This window comes from Vulpes vulpes, chromosome 15, assembly GCF_048418805.1.
Source record: "Vulpes vulpes isolate BD-2025 chromosome 15, VulVul3, whole genome shotgun sequence".
Classification (NCBI taxonomy): Eukaryota; Metazoa; Chordata; class Mammalia; order Carnivora; family Canidae; genus Vulpes; species Vulpes vulpes.
Window position 1 is genome coordinate 45,594,482 of NC_132794.1, and position 22,665 is coordinate 45,617,146.

Below are 22,665 nucleotides of genomic sequence, written 5' to 3' on the forward strand. Positions count from 1 at the left end.
CACTACTAAAGGTTAACATGCCAGCAGCGGAGACCTGAATATGGCTTTTTCCTTAGGGATAATAGCCAGCCACCTGGTGGAAGATTGGTTACCTTCCATTTTGGAGAGGGTTGTGAATTTGGATTAGGGTTTATCTTTTTTGCTCGCAATTTCTCTGCATGCTTCACCTGTTAAGGGTTCACAGAACATCTTACCTATGACAATATTACCTTGAAATAAGGGACATGTTTTATGGCAAAGATGATGAGAGAATTGGTGAAACACCAAAGTGTTTACAGGTGCTACTTACCATGTACCCAAGAGAAGAATGTCCTGATAGAATGGCAAAATGGTCTATTGAATATTCATGAGCTTAGGCTCAACATTCTGCAGGCTGGGGTGCTGATTTCCAATTAAAGGTATATGAGTTGAACCAACAGCCAATCTGTAGTGGTGTACCCAGTAGCTAGAATACAGGGGCCCAGGAACTAAGGGGAGAAAGTAGGATTGGCTCCCTCACCATCACTCCCAAAGACATACCTATGGAATTTGTGCTTACAGGTTCATCAACTGTAGGTTCTTAGAGGTCCTGATTCACAGGGTGGGAGGATATTGACTGAGGATAGTAACTCTCTTATTGTAATTTGGGCTCCTTCTGCCCATGAACTTGGAGGCAAACAATAGTTACTCTACTGACAGGTGTTTACCATGAGCATCTCAGGTCGCTGCTACACCATGAAGGCAGGAATTTATCTGAAATGCAGAATCTTTAATGGAGCATTTCTTGTTGCTCTTGTCCCTTTTATGACTGCAAATGGTTAATTTCAGCAAACATGGCTGCCAACTTAGATGAACTGAAATGCTGCCAAGAATGCGGGAAACATAGTAATGGAGGAGGAAGATAATGTGCACCTATTACACCTTGGACCACCTGGACCATCAAGGACTCTAGCTTGGTTTGCTAACCATTTTAAAGTCTTTTGAGGAGGTGACAGTGTCCACTACCTTGACAGTTATCTTGCATCTCTCCTGTCAGGGAAGAAGGGAGGGATTTAGTCCCAAATATATTAAGAGGGTGCAAGGTGGCTCAGAGTGAAGCAAGGGCCAAACGGACAGGCTTTAGTTCATGCAGCATCCAGAGCTCATGCACATGCATGGGGTTCTGGCCAGAGCAGCCCCTAGCATCTTGTGCTTTTAAGTGGCTAGGGAGACCATTGTTGCTGCTTTTCTTGCACCCCCAGGCTGTAGGCCTCATTGTCATGGCTGCGCTTATGGGTATACTCTAGAGTTACACCCATGCCACGTGCCTGGTATTGCCTGCCCTGGGGAGTCCATGTAGCTGCTGAGGTGTACAAGTAACCTGGAAGTGTGAGGGAGTCATTGTTCGCATGGAGCAAACTTGGACAGGTGGAGACGTGAGCGAGCTGCTAGTGAGAGATATCTGAGAAATACGTTTGCTTCATAAGACATCAGTGCAGACACAGCTGACCGATTGTTGTTCCTAGCTGTGGCCAATTTGGCTGCACATATTTGCTCCCCTTTCCTGCCCTGCTCCCTTCTTCCATCCATCTTCTTCCGAGGGTTGAAAGGACTGATACTGTCTTAGCCCCTAAGCTTTTTGCCTCAAACTCTGCTTTCTAAGGAACCCAGGCTAAGAAAATTGATACCATTTATTAAGTGCTTACCATATACTGGACATTGTTTCAAGCACTTTACGTTATTTTTTGATTACCGCATATATATAACATGAAATTTGCCATTTTAACCATTTTTGGGTGTATGGCACTCTCTTCAAAGTAACTTAAAAGTTAAGGTTAAGCATACATAGAAACAAGTAAAGAATTCCTAAGTGTATAGTGCAATGAATTTCTGTAAATTAAACATCTGTTCAAGATATTAAATATTACAACACCAGAGAAGCCCCTCTCTTGTACTTCTGCTAGTTGTTATCCCTTTCCAAAGAAAATCACTATTTGACTTCTATCATTTGTCTGCTTTCAAATCATGCAGTTTATATAAAGAACTCTTTTATGCCTGTGTTCATTTGCTCGATATTGTGTTTGTAAGATTCATTGATGTTGTAACGTAGCAGCTGGTTACCCATTTCCATTGCATATAGCATTTCATTGTATGACTATACCTTAATTTATTTATCCATTCTACTGTAAATAGATACTTGGATTGTTTCTAATCCTTGGCTGCTATGAACATTCATGTACATGGCTGTTGGTGTTGGCCACAAAGCCTGTATAGATTTAGCCTTAACAAATACTCTTTAATTCATCACCAACCCCTGCCAAAGTTTACACTCCCAATGTATGAGAATTCTAGTTTTTACATTCTTGCTGACACTAGGTATCATCAATTATTTGTGTGTGTGTGAAATTCTAACCATTCTTTATGGAGTTAGAAATTGTATATAGAGATCTCTATGTCTGTAGACAGTTATTGTTTTAATTTGCATTGTTTACTGACAGTGAGGTTGAGCACTATTGCATATAGTTACTGACCATTTGAACACTCTCTTTTTAAAATTTTTATTTATGATAGTCACACACACACACACACACACACACACACAGAGGCAGAGACACAGGCAGAGGGAGAAGCAGGCTCGATGCACTGGGAGCCCGACGTGGGATTCGATCCCGGGTCTCCTGGATCACGCCCTGGGCCAAAGGCAGGCGCCAAACCGCTGCGCCACCCAGGGATCCCTGAACACTCTCTTTTGTGAAGTTCCTATTCAAGTCTTTTGACCAGTTGTCCCCTTTGAGTTGTCTTAAGTGGCTTGAAGAATTTCTTTACATGATCTGAATATGAACCCCGGTCAGATGTGAGTATTGCAGATATTTTCCCTTACTTGTGTAGCTTATCTTCTCAACTTTGTAATAGGGTGTTTTTCACAAATTTGATATTAATAAAGAAAAAGTAGTCCAGATAATATAGAGTACCTTCATGTCCTGTAGAATTAGGCAAAAATTTCCTAAGACACAAAAGCTCTTATCAATAGGCTTAAGAAATCTTTGCCTATCCCAAGTACATGAAGCTATTTAGTGTTATTTTCTAGAAACTTTGGTAATCTTTTAACTTGTACCTACAGCCCATCTGGAATTAATTTTTTGTATGTAGAATGAGGTATAGGTCAAGATTTGGCTATCCCACTGGCCCAGCACCACGTATTGTAAAGATCTGAGTGTGACTTTTGCACACTCAATTAACTAAGTGTAGCTCTCTGTTCCTACGAGTAATTGGTCCACAGAATTTTTTCTCTTCTCTTTTTTTTCTCTTTTCTTTCCTTTTCTTTCTGTATTTATGAGAGAGAGAGCAAGAGAGAGTGAGCACTCAATGGGGAGGGGCAGAGGGAGAAGGAGAGAAAGAGACTCTGATGCAGGCTTGATCTCATGGCCTGGAGATCATGACCCGAGCCAAAATCAAAGAGTTGGACACTTAAACTACTGAGCCACCCAGGCACTCTCAGATTTTCTTTTTTAGTAATATCCTTATGATGTCTGTGTTAAGGTAATTTTGTCCTTATAAAAATCATTGCAAAATGCTCCATGTTCTTCTAGTCTCTGGAAAAGTTTGTATAAGATAGGTGTTCTTTATTTCTTAAATGTTTTGAGATATTCATCAGAAAAGCAATCCAGGCTTGAAGTATTCTTCATGGGTGAAGTTTAATTAGTAAACTTGATTTCTTTAATAGATATGAAGCTATTCATATTAAGTTTTACTTTATATTATTTCTGTTAAATTGTTTCTCAAGGAATTTATCAGGTTCATCAAAAATTTCAAATTTATTGCATAAAGTCGTTCCTAACATCTTCTTATTAACTGTCTAATGTCTGATGAACGGTAATGACATTTTTGATTTTCCATTTTGGATATTGATTACCTGTGTTGTCATCTTTTATTTATTTATTTATTTTTGATCAAGGTGGCTAAGGTTTGTCAATAGTATTAGTTTTTGAAAAAAAAAAGGCAAATTTGACTTAATTGTTTCTATTTTCTCCCATTTCAATGATGTCTGTTATTGATGTCTCTTTGTTATTCCTACCTATTTGTTTTCTGGGATTTAACTTGTTTTTCAGCTTTTTGAGATTCACACTTAGGTAATTATTTTCAGTCTTTTTTTCTCATTTCTAGTATTTATAGTTAATGCTCTTTTCTTCTGAGTTTAGAATCTCTTCTAGCACCTGCCCTTTTATCTTTCCCATATATCTGTCATGCTTTTTTCTTGTATTTTTCATCTTTTTTTCTGTGCCTCAGTTTTAAGAAAAAATCACAGAACATTCAATATCAATATTAATAAAGAATAGTTACCTCATTTGTTTGGTGTATAGAGACTTTTTTGCCAAGAATACTAAGAATAGTATTTTCTATGACTGCAGTTGTTTGAAGGAGGCAATAACCATTCAGAATATACATTCTCTCCCTTTGGTTTAGAGATGAATTCAGATACATTAAACTGTAAATAATTTTATATTGAAGCCTGAGATATATGGTAGAGCAGTCATTGTGTTGTTGTTGTTTAAGATTTTATTTGACAGAGAGACGGAGCACAAGCAAAAGAAGGAGCAGAGGGAGGAGCCGACTCCCTGTTGAACAGGGAGCATGACCCCTCAGGCCTCCATCCCAGGACCCTGAGATCATGACCCCAATCCAAGGCAGACGCCCAACTGACCGAGCCACACTGCTGCCCTTAAAGCAGTCATTAGTGAACTTGATTCAAACTTGTGGGAAGGATCCCTCAGAGTTTTACAATTTTATGAGTAAGCTTTTTATTTGTAGAATAATAGAGTGGTAAGTGCATTACTATCAGTGGACTGGGGCAAGGGATGCTGTATTCTGCAAAGCAGGAGACAGTACCTTACAAGGGCCAATAGTTACGTGTCTGCACAACTTTTCATAATCCCACTGGATATTCATGTAGGTGATGTCACTACTTTTTGTTTTGTTTTGTTTTGTTTTAGAGGGAGAAAGGGGGAAGAGGGTGGGAGAGAGAGAATCTTAAGTGGGCACTGAGCCCTTCGGGGGGCTGGATATGAGGATCCTAAGTTCATGACCTGAACCCAAACCGAGTTTCACCCTTTATATCCTGACTCTCTTTTACATATGGACCCTAAGACATTTTCTGCGTGGTTTAGATAGAATCTGTTTTCCATGAGTGGTGCACAGAGGAAACATTGTTTTGTCTGGAACTTTACGGAGAGTCAGTCACAATTTTGGGAAATCACATCAACTATCCTACCCTGCCTATGGCGTTTCTGTTTCCCACGCAGCTCCCCCATGCCGTGCCAGCAACGGGACCCGCAGGCCGTAGGCGTCTACGGGGGGGGGGGCGGGGGGGCCAGAGAGGCGCAAGCTCCTGCTCACGTCGCGGATACAGGTGTCACAGGGTAACAAGAGCGTCACGTGTTACTTTTTCCCTTTGTTTCTTCTTTGAAGTTGGAGCATTGCTGTACAGACCGATTTAAAAGCATGTGCAGGGGCATCCCTGGGTGGCGCAGCGGTTTGGCACCTGCCTTTGGCCCAGGGCGCGACCCTGGGGACCCGGGATCGAATCCCACGTCGGGCTCCGGGTGCATGGAGCCTGCTTCTCCCTCTGCCTCTCTCTCTCTCTCTCTCTCTCTCTCTGTGCCTATCATAAAAAAATAAAAAAATAAATAAAAAAAAGGGTGTAGATACATGAGATCATAAACCAGCTGTAGTCCGAGATGAGGATTTCATCTCGGGGCTTATCAGAAGGGAGAGGTCCGGAGTCTGATAGGTCGAGTCGCGTTCGCTAAGACTGATTTCAACACCCAGGAAAGACCCGGCACGGAGAGACCTCTCTAGGACCGTCCTCTCTAGGGCCGTTCTAGGACCGTGGTTCATTGTCACTCACAAAACTTGTCGTTGCCGCCGCCGGCTTCGGCCCCCCCCGCCCCCTCCGAGCGCGCACCGCCTCCGGCCGGAACGCTTGGGCCGCGGGCCCCCGGCGCTCGAGCTGGGACTCCGCCCGGAACCTGCGCGCCGGGACGCGGGTTTCCGGCGGGCTTCTTAGAGCGCCGTACAGCTCCGGGCCGCAGGACCATGAGAGGGCCGGAGTCGGGTCCCGAGCTCACGATGGAGGGGGACGTGCTGGACACCCTGGAGGCGCTGGGGTGGGTATTCCCGGGGACGCCCTCCGCCCGGAAGCCTGCGCGCTGCCCCCGCTCGGCCGGCCGCTGCGGCCTCCTCCCCGCGGGCCTCCGCGCGGCTCCGGCGTCTCGGTGGAGGCCTCGGTTCCCGCGCTCCCGCCGGCGCCGACGGAGTTAAGAGGGAGGCGGCCGACCGGTCCGCGGGGGGGTGGAGCGGGGCCGGGGAGCCGGGGCGCGCGGCCCCCTCTTCCGAACTCCTGGCCTGGAGGCCCCCGCCTGCCCCCAGCGCCCTCGGAGCGCGCCCCTGCCCCGCGGGCGATGTGCTTTGACGTGGCTGTGGCGCCCGGGCCTGGGCGGGGGTGCAGGGGCCCCGACGGCGGCCGGGGGCTGTCGTGTGACCTGCGGCGCGAGAAGTGTCGCAAGTCGGCTGTGGGTTCATTCATTCGACCGTTTCATCCGTTCGCCGGCCACCTATTAGCGTGCTGGTGATCTGCAGTGATCAATGCACTTCTGTGTGCTAGGCAGGGCGAGAAGAGCGTTGCCAGGATGCGAGTCGGTCACGCAGTCCTGGGCGGCCGCAGAGCGTCTGCGGGAAGTGGCCATCAAGAATGCTGAGTGCCCCGAGAACTCCTGGAGGGATCGGTTCCTGCAGAGCAGCCTCGCTCAGCCCCAGCCCCAGCCCCAGCCCCAGCCCCAGCCTGGTTTTACTCACCGCTGTTGTCCTCATCCCGAGTTCTCTCGTCCTGGCTGTTTCTTAAGCGTCTCTTGCACTGCCAGCCCCCTGCACCCCCAGCACCAGGAAACTAGGAGCCTTGCCTGCCTTGCTCTAGCAACAGCCTGCAGTGAGGTCTGCAAGAATCAATGAGGGTTGAATGAATGGGTGGATGAAAAGTTCAAGGAAGGGACAGCGTACACATACGGCCAGTTTAGACTAAGAAAAAAAAATACACCTTACTTAAAGAGATTGAAGCCATCTGCACGGTTTCCCTTGCCACATGCTGGAGTCTTTTTCTTTCTTTCTTTCCTTCCTTTCCTTTATTTATTTATGATAGTCACACAGAGACAGAGGGAGAGGCAGGCTCCACGCACCGGGAGCCCGACGTGGGATTCGATCCCGGGTCTCCAGGGTCACGCCCTGGGCCAAAGGCAGGTGCCGAACCGCTGCGCCACCCGGGGATCCCCCTGCACATGCTTTTTTTTTTTTTTTTTTTTAATTTATGATAGAGAGCGAGAGGCAGAGACACAGGCAGAGGGAGAAGCAGGCTCCATGCACCGGGAGCCCGACGTGGGATTCGATCCCGGGTCTCCAGGGTCACGCCCTGGGCCAAAGGCAGGCGCCAAACCGCTGCGCCACCCAGGGATCCCCCTTTCCTTCCTTTTCTTCTTTTCTTTTCTTTTCTTTTTTCTTTTCTTTTCTTTTCTTTTCTTTTCTTTTCTTTTCTTTTTTTCTTTTCTTTTCTTTTCTTTTTTCTTTTCTCTTCTCTTTTCTTTCTTTTCTTTTTTCTCTTTCTTTTTCTTTTCTTTCTACATTTCTTTATTAGAAGACAGCACGAGGGAGAGAGGGAGAAGGAGAGAATCTTCAGCAGACTGAGCAGGAGCTGGAAGCGGGGCTCAATCCCAGGACCCTAAGATCATGACCTGAGCCCAAATGAAGAGTCAGATGCTTAACTGACTGTGCCACCCAAGCCCCCCAATGTTGGAGTTTCTTGAATGGGGTAGGCTGTTCCGTTGCAGTTCTATTGTGAAGCTTGAAACCCCCAACCCATTTTTTTTTTTTTTTTGTTTCGTTTTTTTCTAGAACTATACTTGCTCTTCTATCAGTTGCTCCTTTTGGACCCCAGTAACACCTCCTTTGCAGTGTTACAGGGCATTGCACTTAGTAGATCCAGAGTAAATGTTTTGTCACATGAAAGAATTGAGCCACTGATTATTTAAGGGGCATTTTTATTCTGTGAAATTTTCACCTAACTTGGTTAAGGAGGTAAGCAAAACAAGAAGTTAAAATACTTACTAGAAGTGTATAGACCCCAAGTAGTTTGAGATCCCAAGTCTTTCAGATAAAAGTAGTATGATTCTGTAAATAGTTTATGAAGAAGAGGGGCACCTGGGTGGCTCAGTGGTTGAGCCTCTCTCTGCCTTTGGCTCAGGTCTTAATCCTGGGGTCCTGGGATTGAGTCCCCTGCAGGGAGCCTGCTTCTCCCTCTGCCTGTGTCTCTGCCTCTCTCTCTGTCTCTTGTGAATAAATAAATAAAATCTTAAAAAAGTGTATGAAAAACAGAAAGTCAGTGCTTTTTTCTCTTCATTCCTTGAATTTTTTTTTTCATTACTTGAATTTCTTTTCTTTTAGAAATTTATTTATTTTAGAGAGAGCTGAGGGGACGGGTGGAGATGGAGAGAGAAACTTAAGCAGACTACACTCTGAGCACAGACCCTCATGAGTGGCCCAGGCTCACAACCCTGAGATCAGGACCTCAGCAGAAACCAAGAGTCAGATGCTTAACCAACTGTGCCACCCAGGTGCCCTGAATTTGTTTCTATTATAGGTGTTTTGAAAAATGAACTTTGCTATAATCTTGACTTTTACCAAGGAAAATTTATTTCAGATTATTCAATATGAAAATTGAAATAGTTGGGAATCCCTGAGTGGCTCAGTGGTTTGGTGCCTGCCTTTGGCCCAGGGTGTGATGCTGGAGACCCGGGATCGAGTCCCACATCGGGCTCCTGGATGGAGCCTGCTTCTCCCTCTGCCTGTATCTCTGCCTCTCTCTCTCTCTCTCTCTGTGTCTATCATGAATAAATAAATAAAATCTTTAAAAAAAAAAGAAAATTGAAATAGTTTATATACTTTAGAATTGATTTTTCCTGGAATAACTGAGGATGAGATTTTGAAGCTTGATTTTTCTTACAATGATAATGAAATGTGGAAAGTAGTTTTTACTTACAATATGTGTTGTAATTGAACACTTAAAGTATCCCTGTAGTTTGTGAATAATGCATATACTGTTGTGACTGAAACATACAGGATATTAGTGGAAGTACTTTAGTTTTTCAGGTAAAGTTGGAAACTAAAGGGAGGAATTAAAAGGGCAAATCTATGTGAAAGAAGAGTTCAGTAATATACATGAAAACTGGGTGGGAATAACTGTTTCCTCATCTGAAAGGAGGAGGCTAGAGCACATGGTTTCAGAAGTCTTTTTTTAGTTTTGACCATCTATGATTTTGTAGAGTAGGTCTTAGCCATGGTTGTGCATCAAAATCTTGTATAGAGCTTGTAAAATAAAATGTTCCAGTCTGTTCTTTACCATACTGACTGGATCATGATGTTTAGTGGTGCAGTATAGGCATGCATATTTTTTAAAAAACTTCACAGCCTAGTTGAGAATCAGCATTATGGAAGGAAGTTTATTTTGGTTATTTATTGAGCACAACTTCTGAGAAGTCATTGGTGAGCAAAATTGATCCCTGTCCCTGTGTTATAGTCCAATGGAGAAACATATGATCGCACAAACATTAAAATTTGTAATAAGCGCTTTAAAGGAAGAGAGCAGGGTGACATGACATGACAGGAGGACCTGTGTAAGGACAGGACAGGAGGAAGACAGGAGTAAACTAGGTGAGGTTGGATAGGAAAGGAGGACAACGGTGTCCTTAAAGTAAGAATAAAGTGTGAAAGCCCTTGAAGTGGAAAGGAGCTTGCTGTGTTAGAATAACTGGAACAAGGCCCATGTGGCTGGAGGGCAGAGAGCAATGGCCAACATACTGGAAGATTTGATTGAAGGCGTGAAGCACCTTTTAGGCTGCATTGTGAATTTTGTTCTTTGCCATAATAGCAATGGGACATGATTGAAGGATTTTAAATAAAAAAGGGAAAGTTCAGGTATCTAGTTTGAAAAATTATCTCAGTAAGGTTGGAGAATTTAGTACGGCAGGAAGTGAAGACTACTCAGTGGATTTGGACTTGGAAAAAAGTGCACATTGTAGGACTTAGTGATTGATTGGATAGTAGAGCTGAAGGAGATGATGGTATCAGAATTCATTTCTTCAATAAGTATTTGTTGAGCACCAAAATGAAATGATGCACATTGGAATCTAAATTAGGAAGGGAAGAAAATGAAGACAGCAAGGAGGTGGGAAAAACAGAGAATATGGAGTGACCAATGGAATGGAGGTAGAGATGAGATCCATGGATAGTTGTAAGTGAGTGGTCAAAAGAGCAAGCTGAAAGGATAGGTAGTAGGTTGTGGTCAGGGAGTGACAGGTTCGAATTGTTGATTTTGGAAGTAGAGTAGTTCCCCGTGATGGAAAGGTCTGAGGGGTGGCTCGCTGACCTGTAGTGGCAAAGGTCAGAAAAGGGAAGGTTCAGGAATTGAGAGCTCAGGGTACTGCATAGGATATGCACACAGACAAATGGCAGACATAGGAATAGAGAGGAAAACCGAGCACAGGGAGTGCTGGGGTGTGTCCAGGCAATTAACAGGGGAGAACCACAAGGGAAAGAGTGTGCTCTGAGCCTAGAGAGAGAAGGAGGTATTTATAAGATGTTGGGGGACCAGTGATACATATGGATGCTGTTTTGGGAAGCAAGGAGGGCAAAAACCTTAGGAAGAGTTTGGGAAGCTGGAAGTGGAGAGCTGGATCAGAGGCAAGCCAGTAGGTTGTATAAATGACAGGGAAGGAAAGGGTCTCATATTTTATATGTTGGCTGATGGAAATGGAAAAGAGAAAGCAAATTAGGCACTGGTTATTGTCTGTAGGGGTTTGCCAGTAGCCCTAATGGATTGAAGGTTTGGATCACCCAGCTTGTAGCAGTGTCAGACCAGCAATTGTGGTTCCCATATAGGTGGCCCTGGGAGTTTAGGGGAAGTGTCCCCAGTGTTTGGAATAAGTAACCCTTTCCTAATTAAATAAAAATATGTAGAACAAACTAAGAACATAATAATCCTATCTTACAGGAAATTGTGGCAATTAAGAGAGATAATGCACATAAAGCACACGGCACTGGCCTAGCTTAAGAGCAGTATTTGGTGTTAGTTGCCATTATAATTATGCTTGTTATTAGATGTTCAGTTCATTTTTCTTCTTTCTATTTTTACCTGACTTGATGAGCTGAGTCACTAGAGTTTGTGGGGTTTTATTCCCTTCTAAATTCCATACTTTTGGTGATTTAAAAAATTTTACTGAATGTTATAATTGGCATTTCAAAAAAAAATGGCATTTCAGTTAAAAATAACATCACCAATGATATGAATTAAATTTATTCAAGAGCTAATGATTATTTCTTTATTATAGAAATGAAAACAAGTTGGGGAAAGAAGATCTTTACTATTAAATCTCAAGAGGCACTGTGAGATATGGAGGAAAAGTAACATGTAGAAGAATCAGTCTTCTCCTGTAGGAGCAGAGACAGTGGTCTACAGCTCTCCCTTTACCTGGCTGTGTCACCTGGCCAGGTTATTTGCTTACTTTCCGTATTAGCATAGACAGAAGTTTGAGTTCACACGGAGTGTGTGGTTTCAACTCTAGATTTCAATCCTCATATAATTACGTAGTTACTTATCTTCTGATCTTCCAGAATTAAGATCAATCATGCTGACTTCAAAGCATTGCTGTGAAGACTAAATGAATTATAAATAAATATAACTATCATTATTATGGCTGTATCTTTATCTGTTAATGCATGTCTGCTACTGTACCTGGCCAGCTGCTTGAGGCAGGTGTCTTAACCTCATGAAGCCTTGATTTCTTACCTGTAAAATGGGGATTTGAAAATATTCCCCCTTCATGAGGTATGACTAGAGAATTCAGAGAAAAAGCAAAAGCAAATGGTCTTTAAACATATGAAAAGATTTACATCCTTGTTCTTAAGAGAAATGTAAATGAAAACTATACTGAGATACCAGATGGTGAAAAAAATCTATATGCTTGACAACTTTGGTGAATTATGGGGGAAATGGGTACTCTTAGACTTTGATGGTACAACCCCTGTAGAGGAATATTTAGTAGCATGTAGCAAAGTTACATGCCCATTTACCCTTTGACCCAATAATCCCGCCTCTAGAAATCTATCCCAGGTATAAACTAACAAAAATTTGCCAAATTTTTTATAAGAGCAAAACACTGCAAATAACCCAAATGTCCTTTACTAGTGACATAATACTCCGGACAATAGAGTACTGTACACCTAAAAATAATTGAGTAGTATCTCTGCTGATCTCCAGTGCAGTTGACCCAGCGTAGATTTGAGTTGTGTGGGTCCACTTATACATAGGCTTTTTACTGTAAATATATGTGCAGTACTGTGAAACTCTTAAGATTTTTTTAGTTTATAGTAAGAATACAGTATGTAATACATATAAAGTATGTGTTAATTGGCTGTTTATATTGTCAGTAAAGCTTCCATCAGCAGTAGGCTATTAGTAGTTTTTTGGGAGTAGAAAGTTATATGCAAATTGGTGACCACGTGGGGGTTGACACCCCTAACCCCTGTGTTGTTCAAGGGTCTGCTGTATATGAAAATGTATGTGAGTGTGAGTGTGTATGTGTTTAGACCAAGGAAGAGAACGGTGTATAGTGGAGAACTACCTTTATCTAAAAAAGAAATATATATATATATATATATATGTTTATATTTAAAAACATGGAATGGCAGCCCCAAAATAATGAACATGGTTACGAAGGGGAGCTGGGAGAACAGAGTAGAAGGAACAAGATTAAGATTGCAAACTAAATTATTTTGAATGTACCTTGTTTGGTAAATTAGACTTTAAAACAATGTGAATATTTTACATAATTATAAAGCAAAATTAAATAAAATGAAATCAAGACAGAGATAAATTACTAAAAGTTGAAAGCAAAATGAAATGTTTATCAGTATATTGAATAGGTAGTTTCATCACATAGAAAGGAATTGTTTTTTGACACATCCTTACTGGAATATATTCTTTTTTTTTTTTTTTTTTAAGATTTTATTTATTCATTCATGAGAGATACACAGAGAAAGAGAGATAGGCAGAGACACAGACAGAGGAGAGAGAGAGAGAGAGAGAGAGAGAGAGAGAGAGAGGCAGAGGCACAGACCGAGGAGAAGCAGGCTCCACGCAGGGAGTCCAATGTGGGACTCGATCCTGGGACTCATCCTGGGACTCCAGGATCACGCCCCGGCCCAAAGGCAGGCGCCAAACCACTGAGCCACCCAGGGATCCCCTGGGTGTTCTAATATATGTTCTAATGATAAAAAGGAAAAATTGTTTTCAGCAATTTGTTAATAATTCTGGTTTTCCCATTCTGAAGCTATCTGTAATTTATATCTATTTTTATATATACTGAGATTCTGTAAATGTCATTAGAAAACAGTTTTCATTCTAAGGGAAAATAAAAATGTAAGACAAATAAGTAAATATCCTACAATTTAAAATTTGAATTAGAAATATTATGAACTCATAATACCATTTCTCTTAAAAAGATATACACACAGTAACTCCTCTTTAGTACCAGATTGTTTATTCTAAGTACCATTAAAAAGAATCAGTGCTTTTTGGAGAAATAGCCAATTCTAGGTATAAGGCAGGAACATCTTGTCATAGAAAGCAAGGAAAGTACTCATAGAATACAGGTAACAAAGGATTCCTTGGCCAACATGAATGTGTTCCCAACAAGCAGAGGTAGGACAATTTAAGTATCAAAAGAAAAAATAACTGCCAATGGGTTAAAATCTATCAAATATGTTAAAATCTAAAAGTTTATAATGTTAAAAAAATAAAGTTCAGTTTCAGGAAGAATAATAAAAGTAGAAAACAGTATATAACTGAGTAGAAAATTGAGTATATAACTCAATGAATTGTAGAAAATTGAAGGTTCTATTCAAATATATTTTGTAGCAGTGTTTAAAAGGATAAAATTATAAATGGTTTAGATTAAAATGATCTTATAGGTCCTTTTCAGCTTTAATTTAAAATTTACATCTAGGGATCCCTGGGTGGCGCAGCGGTTTGGCGCCTGCCTTTGGCCCAGGGCGCGATCCTGGAGACCCGGGATCTAGTCCCACATCGGGCTCCTGGTGCATGGAGCCTGCTTCTCCCTCCACCTGTGTCTCTGCCTCTCTCTCTCTCTCTCTGTGACTATCATTGAATAAATAAGAAATTATAAAAAAAATAAAATTAAAAAAAAATAAAATTTACATCTATTCTTTTGCTAAATTTTTTTCAGTTTCTTATAACTTGTATATGGTTATTAGACTCTGCTTTATTTGACTTAGTGTTGTAATATTTATCTTAAAATTGATAATTTTACTAAGAAATGATAAAATGTAAGAAAAAAGCCAAATGTCAATTAAATAGGGCAGAAATTGGCAAAACATGTCTGTAATAGACCCAATAGTAAAAATTTTAGGCTTTGCTGACCATATTATCAACTCTGCAATTGCATTGTGAAAGCGGCCAGAGACAGTCTGAATGGATATATTTTTTGGCTATGTTTTGCAAAACGTTTATTTACAAAAATAGGCAGCAGGCTTTGATATATATAGAGTACTATCAGGTTTTTTTTTAACCTTTTATGTCTTCCTTTCTAGGTATAAGGGACCACTGTTAGAAGAGCAAGCCCTTGCCAAGGCTGCAGAGGGTGGACTATCTTCACCTGAATTTTCAGAGCTCTGTGTTTGGTTAGGCTCTCAGATTAAATCATTGTGCAACTTGGAAGAAAGTATCACTTCAGCTGGTATTGCCATTATGTTTTACTTACTTTTGTGTAATAGTAAAGTGAAATGGTAGCTTATGATTTATAGTTTTTTTTTATTTATAGTTTTATCTACAAAGTTTCTACAAAGAAAAATCATTAATATTTTTAAGAACTGCCGCATGTGATAATAAATATCTTTGGATTAAATTTTATATTCAAATTGGTTCTTAAATTTACATAAGATTATAAACAATGCTTATGGTAGAAAAAGTAGAGTCTGAATTTGATTATTTAAAAAGTTTAATTTTTGAATACTGCTTATTTTAAATTAAGGTTTTGCTTTTTTAAAGTAATTTAAGTTGTATTTGTAAGCCTGTAACTCAGGACATGGGTTCGCATAGGAATACTATTAAAAAAAAAAAAAAAAACAAACTCCTGTGCTAAGAAATGTTTATTTAATTCATTACTGTCTTTGTAACAGGAGTCCTTGTGGGTTTTCAATTGGTGGAATTTGAGATGAACTAAAATGAAAAATAAAAAATTATTGAGCATTTGATAGGGTGCAAAGTAACCTTCCCTTCTGAAGCTATCCTTAGTTTTAAATTATTTTCTTTTCTGTCACATCCAATAGAATTCACTTGAAGCAAAGTAAAATTAGCTGAATTTAAAACATGTGGCACAAATTCCTACATAATTAGATTATGAAAGAAAGATAAGCAGTGAGGCTTAATTAGATGATTGTATTTATTATCTGAATCTATAAGAAATACAATAGAAAGATCGTTTGCTCTGAAGCCAATTAATTATAGCTGTAGTAACGTTTTTGGTATTTCAGTTACTAACAAAATATTTCCAGTTTATCTGATTTTGTGGAAAGTCCATTGGAAAATAGTTAACAGGGATTGAGATATAAAAATACTTATCTCATAATTAGATACTTAAGTTCTTAAATTTAAGTGTTACTTTATTTACGTAGAAATTGATTACTTAAGGGTTAGGGTCACACTTGTAAGGATTTAGTATCAAACTGAAAATTTATAATTGAATGTAAAATCAACTAGTAGTAAATTTTACAGTTTCATATAACATGGTAAATACTCATTAAGTCTTTTATGATTTTTCTTTAAAGGGAGAGATGATCTAGAAAGCTTCCAGCTTGAGATAAGTGGGTTTTTAAAAGAAATGGCATGTCCGTATTCCGTACTCGTATCAGGAGATATTAAAGACCGTTTAAAAAAGAAGGATGACTGTTTGAAGCTTCTATGTAAGTTATCTTTCTTTGGATATTTAAACTCATGTTTGATGTGGTTTTTGTTATTTTCAGGATTTATGAAATTTCATTAGTGATAGCTTTAGAAATTTTTATGTTAAAGGTTTTAACATTTGACTTAAAATATGAAGCTGACTTAGAGATACTTATATAGACATTTGTAATGTGCTAAGATTTCTAACACTTAGGATTTATTTGGCCAATATAGAATGCCCTGTGTTTGTGATTTATATATTATTTTAGTTATTTTTCCTTCATGTAATTCATCTTTCAGCATTTATGATTATATTACTTAAGTTGGTCAGAGTCCTATTTATTCTTAAAACTCTCTGAAACTAGGTAGCTAAGTAGATGATTTTGTTTTTAGTGATAGGCATTGAATGACCATTGGTTCAAAAATATTTACTGATCATTGATTATTGTACTAGAAACTGCTTTAGGCACTAGGGTTATATCATTTTTTAAAAAATTGTATTCTCTGGCTATTTGAATTTTAGTGAGTGTGACCTGTTTTTGTCACTGGTGAGTTTGGAGTATAAATTACCTTATATCTAAACAATTACCATAAATAATATATCTATTTGTATTGGTGTCCTTTAATTTTTTAAATTCAGTTTAATTTCATGCTATTTTGAAAGTTCTTCAGACAATGGCCGTTTGAAAGAATTTTTCTAGTGTCTTCTATTATTGAAGATTCTGTTATTTTAAGCTGTGCCATTTATAAAAAGATCCATGTGAAATATTCCTTGTAGGATGTAGTGTTAGTAATGTTTGTTTTGTTGGTACAGAAATCATAAGTGTTTAGTGCTAGCGATTGTAGTGTTGACATTTGAATTACCTTTTGGGTATTGGGAATAAAAATTATGTGCCCCTATTCCCCCATTTCTTATACTGTTTCCCCATCTTTCATTTAGTATGAGTCACTGATTTAGTAAACCATTGTTAATAATGAGAGGTCACAGTAACCCTTAAATACATTGGGATAGAAAGGAAGCTAATAAGCAGTGGCCTAGAGGAACTTGTATGCTGTTAGTGAGAACTGTGTATTCCATTGTGTTTCCCTTTTTATATTATCTGCTAAAAATCTGAGCAATAATAGCAATGCAAGTTTTGGTTCAAGTAAAAGTAAAGAGGAACTATAAGAGAAATTGTTACAGATTTTTCTGATTATGAAAATACATGCCTGAAAGGTGGGGCAAAGTATGGAATTAGTGTTAAATGGGTACAGTATCAGGGAAGATAAAAATGTTCTGGAGTTGGGTTGTGGTGATGGTTTCACAACAGTGCAAATGTACTTAATGCTACTGTATGCTTACAAATAGAATGGTAAATTTTACATATTAAGAAATTATAGGGATCCCTGGGTGGCGCAGTGGTTTGGCGCTTGCCTTTGGCCCAGGGCGTGATCCTGGAGACCCGGGATCGAATCCCACATCAGGCTCCCGGTGCATGGAGCCAGCTTCTCCCTCTGCCTATGTCTCTGCCTCTCTCTCTCTCTCTCTGTGACTATCATAAATAAATAAAAAAAAAAATTAAAAAAAAAAAAAGAAATTATATACTCATCATAGAAATCTTACAAAGTAGAGAGTTGTAAAGAAGAAAATCATTGATAATCTCATTCCCCAGAGAGATTCATTAATAACTTCTTGGTGTATTTTTTTCTTCTCTTTTTCCATTATACACATACATTTAAGTAAAACTGAAAGTCTATCATAGATGCAATTCCTTCTCTTCCTTTTTTGTATATGTCATTTGCAAATATCTTCTCCCATTCTTCTCTTCCTTTGTTCCCATTTAATGTGTTGTGAGCATTTCCCTGTCGCTTAATATTTTTTTTAAAAAATAATTTAAATTGGCTACATAATGCTGTAGACATAACATTTTTATAAAATAGATTCTTTGCTATTTTTAATTCATTTTTCATCTCTTTGTGGGGGGTTACTTTTACTTAAAGATTTTGAACATTTAAAAATAAAGTCTTGTTGTGTGTTGCCATACTTTGCTCCAGAGATCTTATACCAGTTCATAGTCTTACCACCATCTCTTCCATCTTTATCTTGAGTTTGACTCTTTTTAAAACATACTGCTATAAGAAGCCTCTTGATATTTTTCTTGGACTTGTTTGCAACATGTATAAAGAAAAAAGGCCCAAGTCCTTACTATGTGAAGAGCTTTTATAAATCAAGAAGAAAAAGATAAAAACTCACTGGAAAAATCTGTACAGCACAAAAGAAATGAACTGGCACTCTATAGAAAAAGTTTTAAAAGAGTTGCTAATAAGCATGAAAAGATGTACAGTATTCATCAGAGTTAAAAAGTTACAAAAATAAAATGACAGAATACTATTTTTTACTTAAACCCATGAACCAACTTCTGCTAGTGTCAAACTTTTCTTCTGTAGCTTCCTCACCTTTGCGAGCCATCATAGAATTGAGTTAGGGCCTTGCTCTGGATTAGATTGGTTTAAGGAATGTTGTGACTGGTTTGGTCTTCTATTCAGACCACTCAGACTTTCTCCATACAGCAGTAAGGCTGTTTCACTTTTCTTCTTTGTGTGTTCCCTGGAGCAGCAGTTTCAGTCCCCTTCAAGAATTACCAAAATGTGACACAGAGATATGAAATGAGCAAATGTTGGAAAAATAGTACTGATAGACTTGCTCAACACTGGGTTGCCACAGACCTTCCAGTTAGTACAAAACGCATTTATCTGTGTAGTAAAGTGAAATGCAATAAAACAAGGTATGTCTGTAATTTTAGATGATACTTCTCAGCTGACGTTGAAACTGCTGTGTTGTAGGATGTTTGTAGTGTGCATTTATAACTTTATTTTTATTTTTTTAAATTTTTATTTATTTATGATAGTCACACAGAGAGAGAGAGAGAGAGAGAGAGATAGAGAGAGAGGCAGAAACATAGGCAGAGGGAGAAGCAGGCTCCATGTACCAGGAGCCTGACGTGGGATTCGATCCCGGGTATCCAGGATCGCACCCTGGGCCAAAGGCAGGCGCTAAACCGCTGCGCCACCCAGGGTTCCCGCATTTATAACTTTAAACAAAAACAAAATCTAGTATTGTAACTACTACAGTAAAAGTTAATTTTTTTTTTTTTAAAGATTTTATTTATTTATTCATGAGAGAGAGAGAGGCAGAGACACAGGCAGAGGGAGAAGCAGGCTCCATGCAGGGAACCTAAACAAAATCTAGTATTTTAACTACTACAGTGAAAGTTAATTTTTTTTTTTTAAAGATTTTATTTATTTATTCATGAGAGAGACAGAGAGGCAGAGACACAGGCAGAGAGAGAAAGAAGCAGGCTCCATGCAAGGAACCTGATATGGGACTCGATCCCCGGGTCTCCAGGATCACGCCCTGGGCTGAAGGCGGTGCTAAACCGCTGAGCCACCCAAGGCTGCCGGAAAAATTTTTTGAAAGACTTTATTTATTTATTTTTAGAGAGATAGAAAGCACAGGTAGAAGGGCAGAGGGAGAGAAGCAGACTCCCTGCTGAGTGGGGAACTTGAGGGGGGGCTTGATCTCAGGTCCCTGAGACCACTGACCAAAATGTATCAGACTTTGCTTATGAGTACTTTCCCAGGTCCCTCTGATTTTGAGACCTTATTAAAATGTCACCAGTTTTGTAAACATTTATATTTGATAACTTCAGTTTTTCCCTTCCCCCAGCCCCTGAAAACCACCATTCTCCTCTGTGCTTTGTGAGTTTGACTGTGTTAGGCTCCTCATAAAAGTGATATCACATAGTATTTGGCCTTCTGTGTTTGGCTTATTTTACTTTGCATAATGTCTTCCAGGTGCATCCATGTAGTCACGGCTGGGTTTCCTTTTTTAAGGCGGAATAATACTCCATTGTGTGTATATACCACATTTTCTTCATCTGTTGAAGGGCACTATGTCCTACTACAAAGGGATAGCAGTGCAAATCTCTTTGAGATCCTGATTTCAAGTCCTTTGGATATATACCTAAAAGTGGATTTTTAAGTTCTTGTATATTTTAACATTTTATTTTTCCCTTTTTTATCATAGTATTTTTAAGTACAGAGCTTCAAGCTTCACAGATACTGCAGAATAAGAAACGTAAAAATTCTCAATTAGATAAAAACAGTGAAATTTATCAAGAAGTTCAAGCTATCTGTGATACTCTTGGTGTACCCAAGTCAGCAACTTCTGACATTCCGCTTATGCTAAACCAAGTGGAATCAAAGGTACTGTATTTGTTTTTTTTGTTTCCTCAAAATGGAATTAAATACTAACATATAAATAAATATTGTATTAAAAATGAAAATATTTCCTTTAAGGTACATTCCATTTCAAGAGAACTTTATCTTCTGTTAACCAAATTTTGGATTTTGAATTAATATGCATGTGACTTAATTTGCATATAGCTAATGTTCAGGAATCTGATCTTAATGAGTGAGGGCCCTTAGACTTTTTTGAGTTTTCTTTGATAGAAATCACTTTGCAAGTTAAAGGATCCCTTTCCTAAATAAAGTTCTACTGTAGTATAATGAAAGAAGTAGAGTAATCTTCAAAGTCAAAGGCAAACTATTTTTGAGAAAAGAGTATTGTTAAAAAAAAAAGAATATTGTTAATAGAATTGTAATATGGCTGTCTTTGGAAGTGAGCAAGCACAGTTTCTAGTGGATAGGTGTTTAGTAAGTGTTCGTTGTTTAGAGAATGAATGAATGAGTACCCTGCTGTAGTTAGAAACAACCACAAACTGTATACATTAAACTTTTTGAAATTTTCTCTTTAGTTCTCAAACTACCCTTCTTGCCTGTTGAGCCACTAATAAATTAGAGAGAATGCTACTCTTGCACACCAAATTCAGCCTGGTTCCTAGGAGTCCTCTAGGAGAATAATACAGGATTCATTTTAAAGGAAAACATTCTTGCTCTTAAGAATATGTACTAAAAGCCATTTTTAGACATGCTGTGTTATACAAAATCCTTGAATAAAATACTTGTGCTTTGATAATTTGTGAACTGAAAAATAAAAAGCTTTGTCTTCATTGAACATAAGAGAATTTTGGTATCATTAAAATGAAAACACAGTTTAAAAAACATTTTTTCTTTTTGTGGAACCTGCAGACCAAAGAAAAATTCTGTGAATTGCCCAAAAACATTGTTCTGGAATTAACAAGTTTCTCTTCAGTACTTATTTTCTCTTTTTGTCTGGATTAAGAATGATCTGGGATTGGCTAAATTGTGTGGGGTAATTTCAAATTAAGACAGATTTCTAGGCTCTTTCTAATCTTCAAGTGCTTCTATATATTGATCCCAAAGAGGCTTTTCCCTTTTATGGGTCTCAGTATTAAAAATATCTCCAAACCTCTTGTTTGCCTACCTGAAGTAGGCCATAATGCCTGTGTTCAAATGCTGGCAGGTTAATTATAAGATAGTTGTTACTATGGTCATTGTGGCCAAATACTTACCTAAAAAGATTTTTTTTCTCCATTCAGTTCCTATCAAAAGAAGAAATTTCCTTATTGTACATGTGATGTGTTCAGAATACACTTTGTCATCATTTGGGAAGAAAATTATTTTTTAACTTGAAGGTGTTCAAATGTGAATCTAATGTAATTATAGTAATATTAGTGGCAGACATATGGTATTTGCTGTTCTAAATATTTATATGTAATAACTTTTAATTCTTCCATCATATATATTTATGTATGATTAGGTAGTTACTACCATTATCTACAACAGACGTATGAGGAGACTGAGGAACTGAAAGATTTAATAAATGGGACAAGTATGTTTTGGAGTAGTAGTGGTAGACTTGAGATTTGAACATAGGCAACCTCCAGAGTCTGTGCCTTTAGCCTTCTCTATTTGAGTTTAATTCTCAAACTTACTAAAACTTGTCCAATGTTGAAATCCTGGGAATGGAGCTGGATGCGATTATGTGTAAGAAACTGTAAGTATGCCTTCAGAATCCCTCTTGAGTGAGGGGTTACTACTCATACTTTTAGTAATATATGAAATGATCAAAATTGGAGGTATGTACAATAGTTGGGAAATCTACAGAAATTGAATATCTTAAAATAATAACAATATGTGAGAATTGTATCATTGTCGAACAGGCTGACTTGGCCACGAAAGTAATAAAACTTAAGCTTTGGACCATCATTTGCAGGAGTTCTTTCCAAGCTAATTAAAAAAATATATACAGCTTTCTGAAGATAAAGTTCACATATCATAAAATTCACACACAAAATAGATAAATTTTAGTATTTTTAAATTATATTTAGTATATTTAGAGAGTACAGCCATCATCCAAATTGAATTTTAGAACATTTCCATCACCCTCAAAAGAAACCTTGTGCACATTTATAGTCACTCGCCATCACCACCACCAGTTTCTAAGCTAATTTTGTGGTCACAGTTTTTTTTTTTTTTTTTTTAAGATTTTATTTATTTATTCATGAGAGACACAGAAGGAGAGGCAGAGACACAGGTAGGGGGAGAAGCAGGCTCCCTGTGGGGAGCTGCATGTGGGACTCGATCCTGGGATCATGCCCTGGGCCAAAGGCAGATGCTTAAAACCGCTGAGCCACCCAGGCGTCCCTGTGGTCACAATTTTTAATTCTTAAAGAGTGCTCCTG

General features: G+C 38.8%; 1 protein-coding gene across 1 annotated transcript in view; it reads left to right on the top strand.

The window, feature by feature from the left end:
• Positions 1–6,004: 6,004 nt before the first annotated feature.
• Positions 6,005–22,665, top strand: part of FAM98B (family with sequence similarity 98 member B) — a 43,216-nt gene continuing 26,555 nt past the window's right edge. Inside the window, exons 1-4 of the mRNA XM_072738228.1 lie at positions 6,005–6,122; positions 14,668–14,813; positions 15,904–16,038; positions 20,085–20,263. Of these exons, the coding sequence (XP_072594329.1) occupies positions 6,052–6,122; positions 14,668–14,813; positions 15,904–16,038; positions 20,085–20,263 (531 nt within the window). The 5' untranslated portion in view covers positions 6,005–6,051. The remainder of the gene's footprint in view (positions 6,123–14,667; positions 14,814–15,903; positions 16,039–20,084; positions 20,264–22,665) is intronic.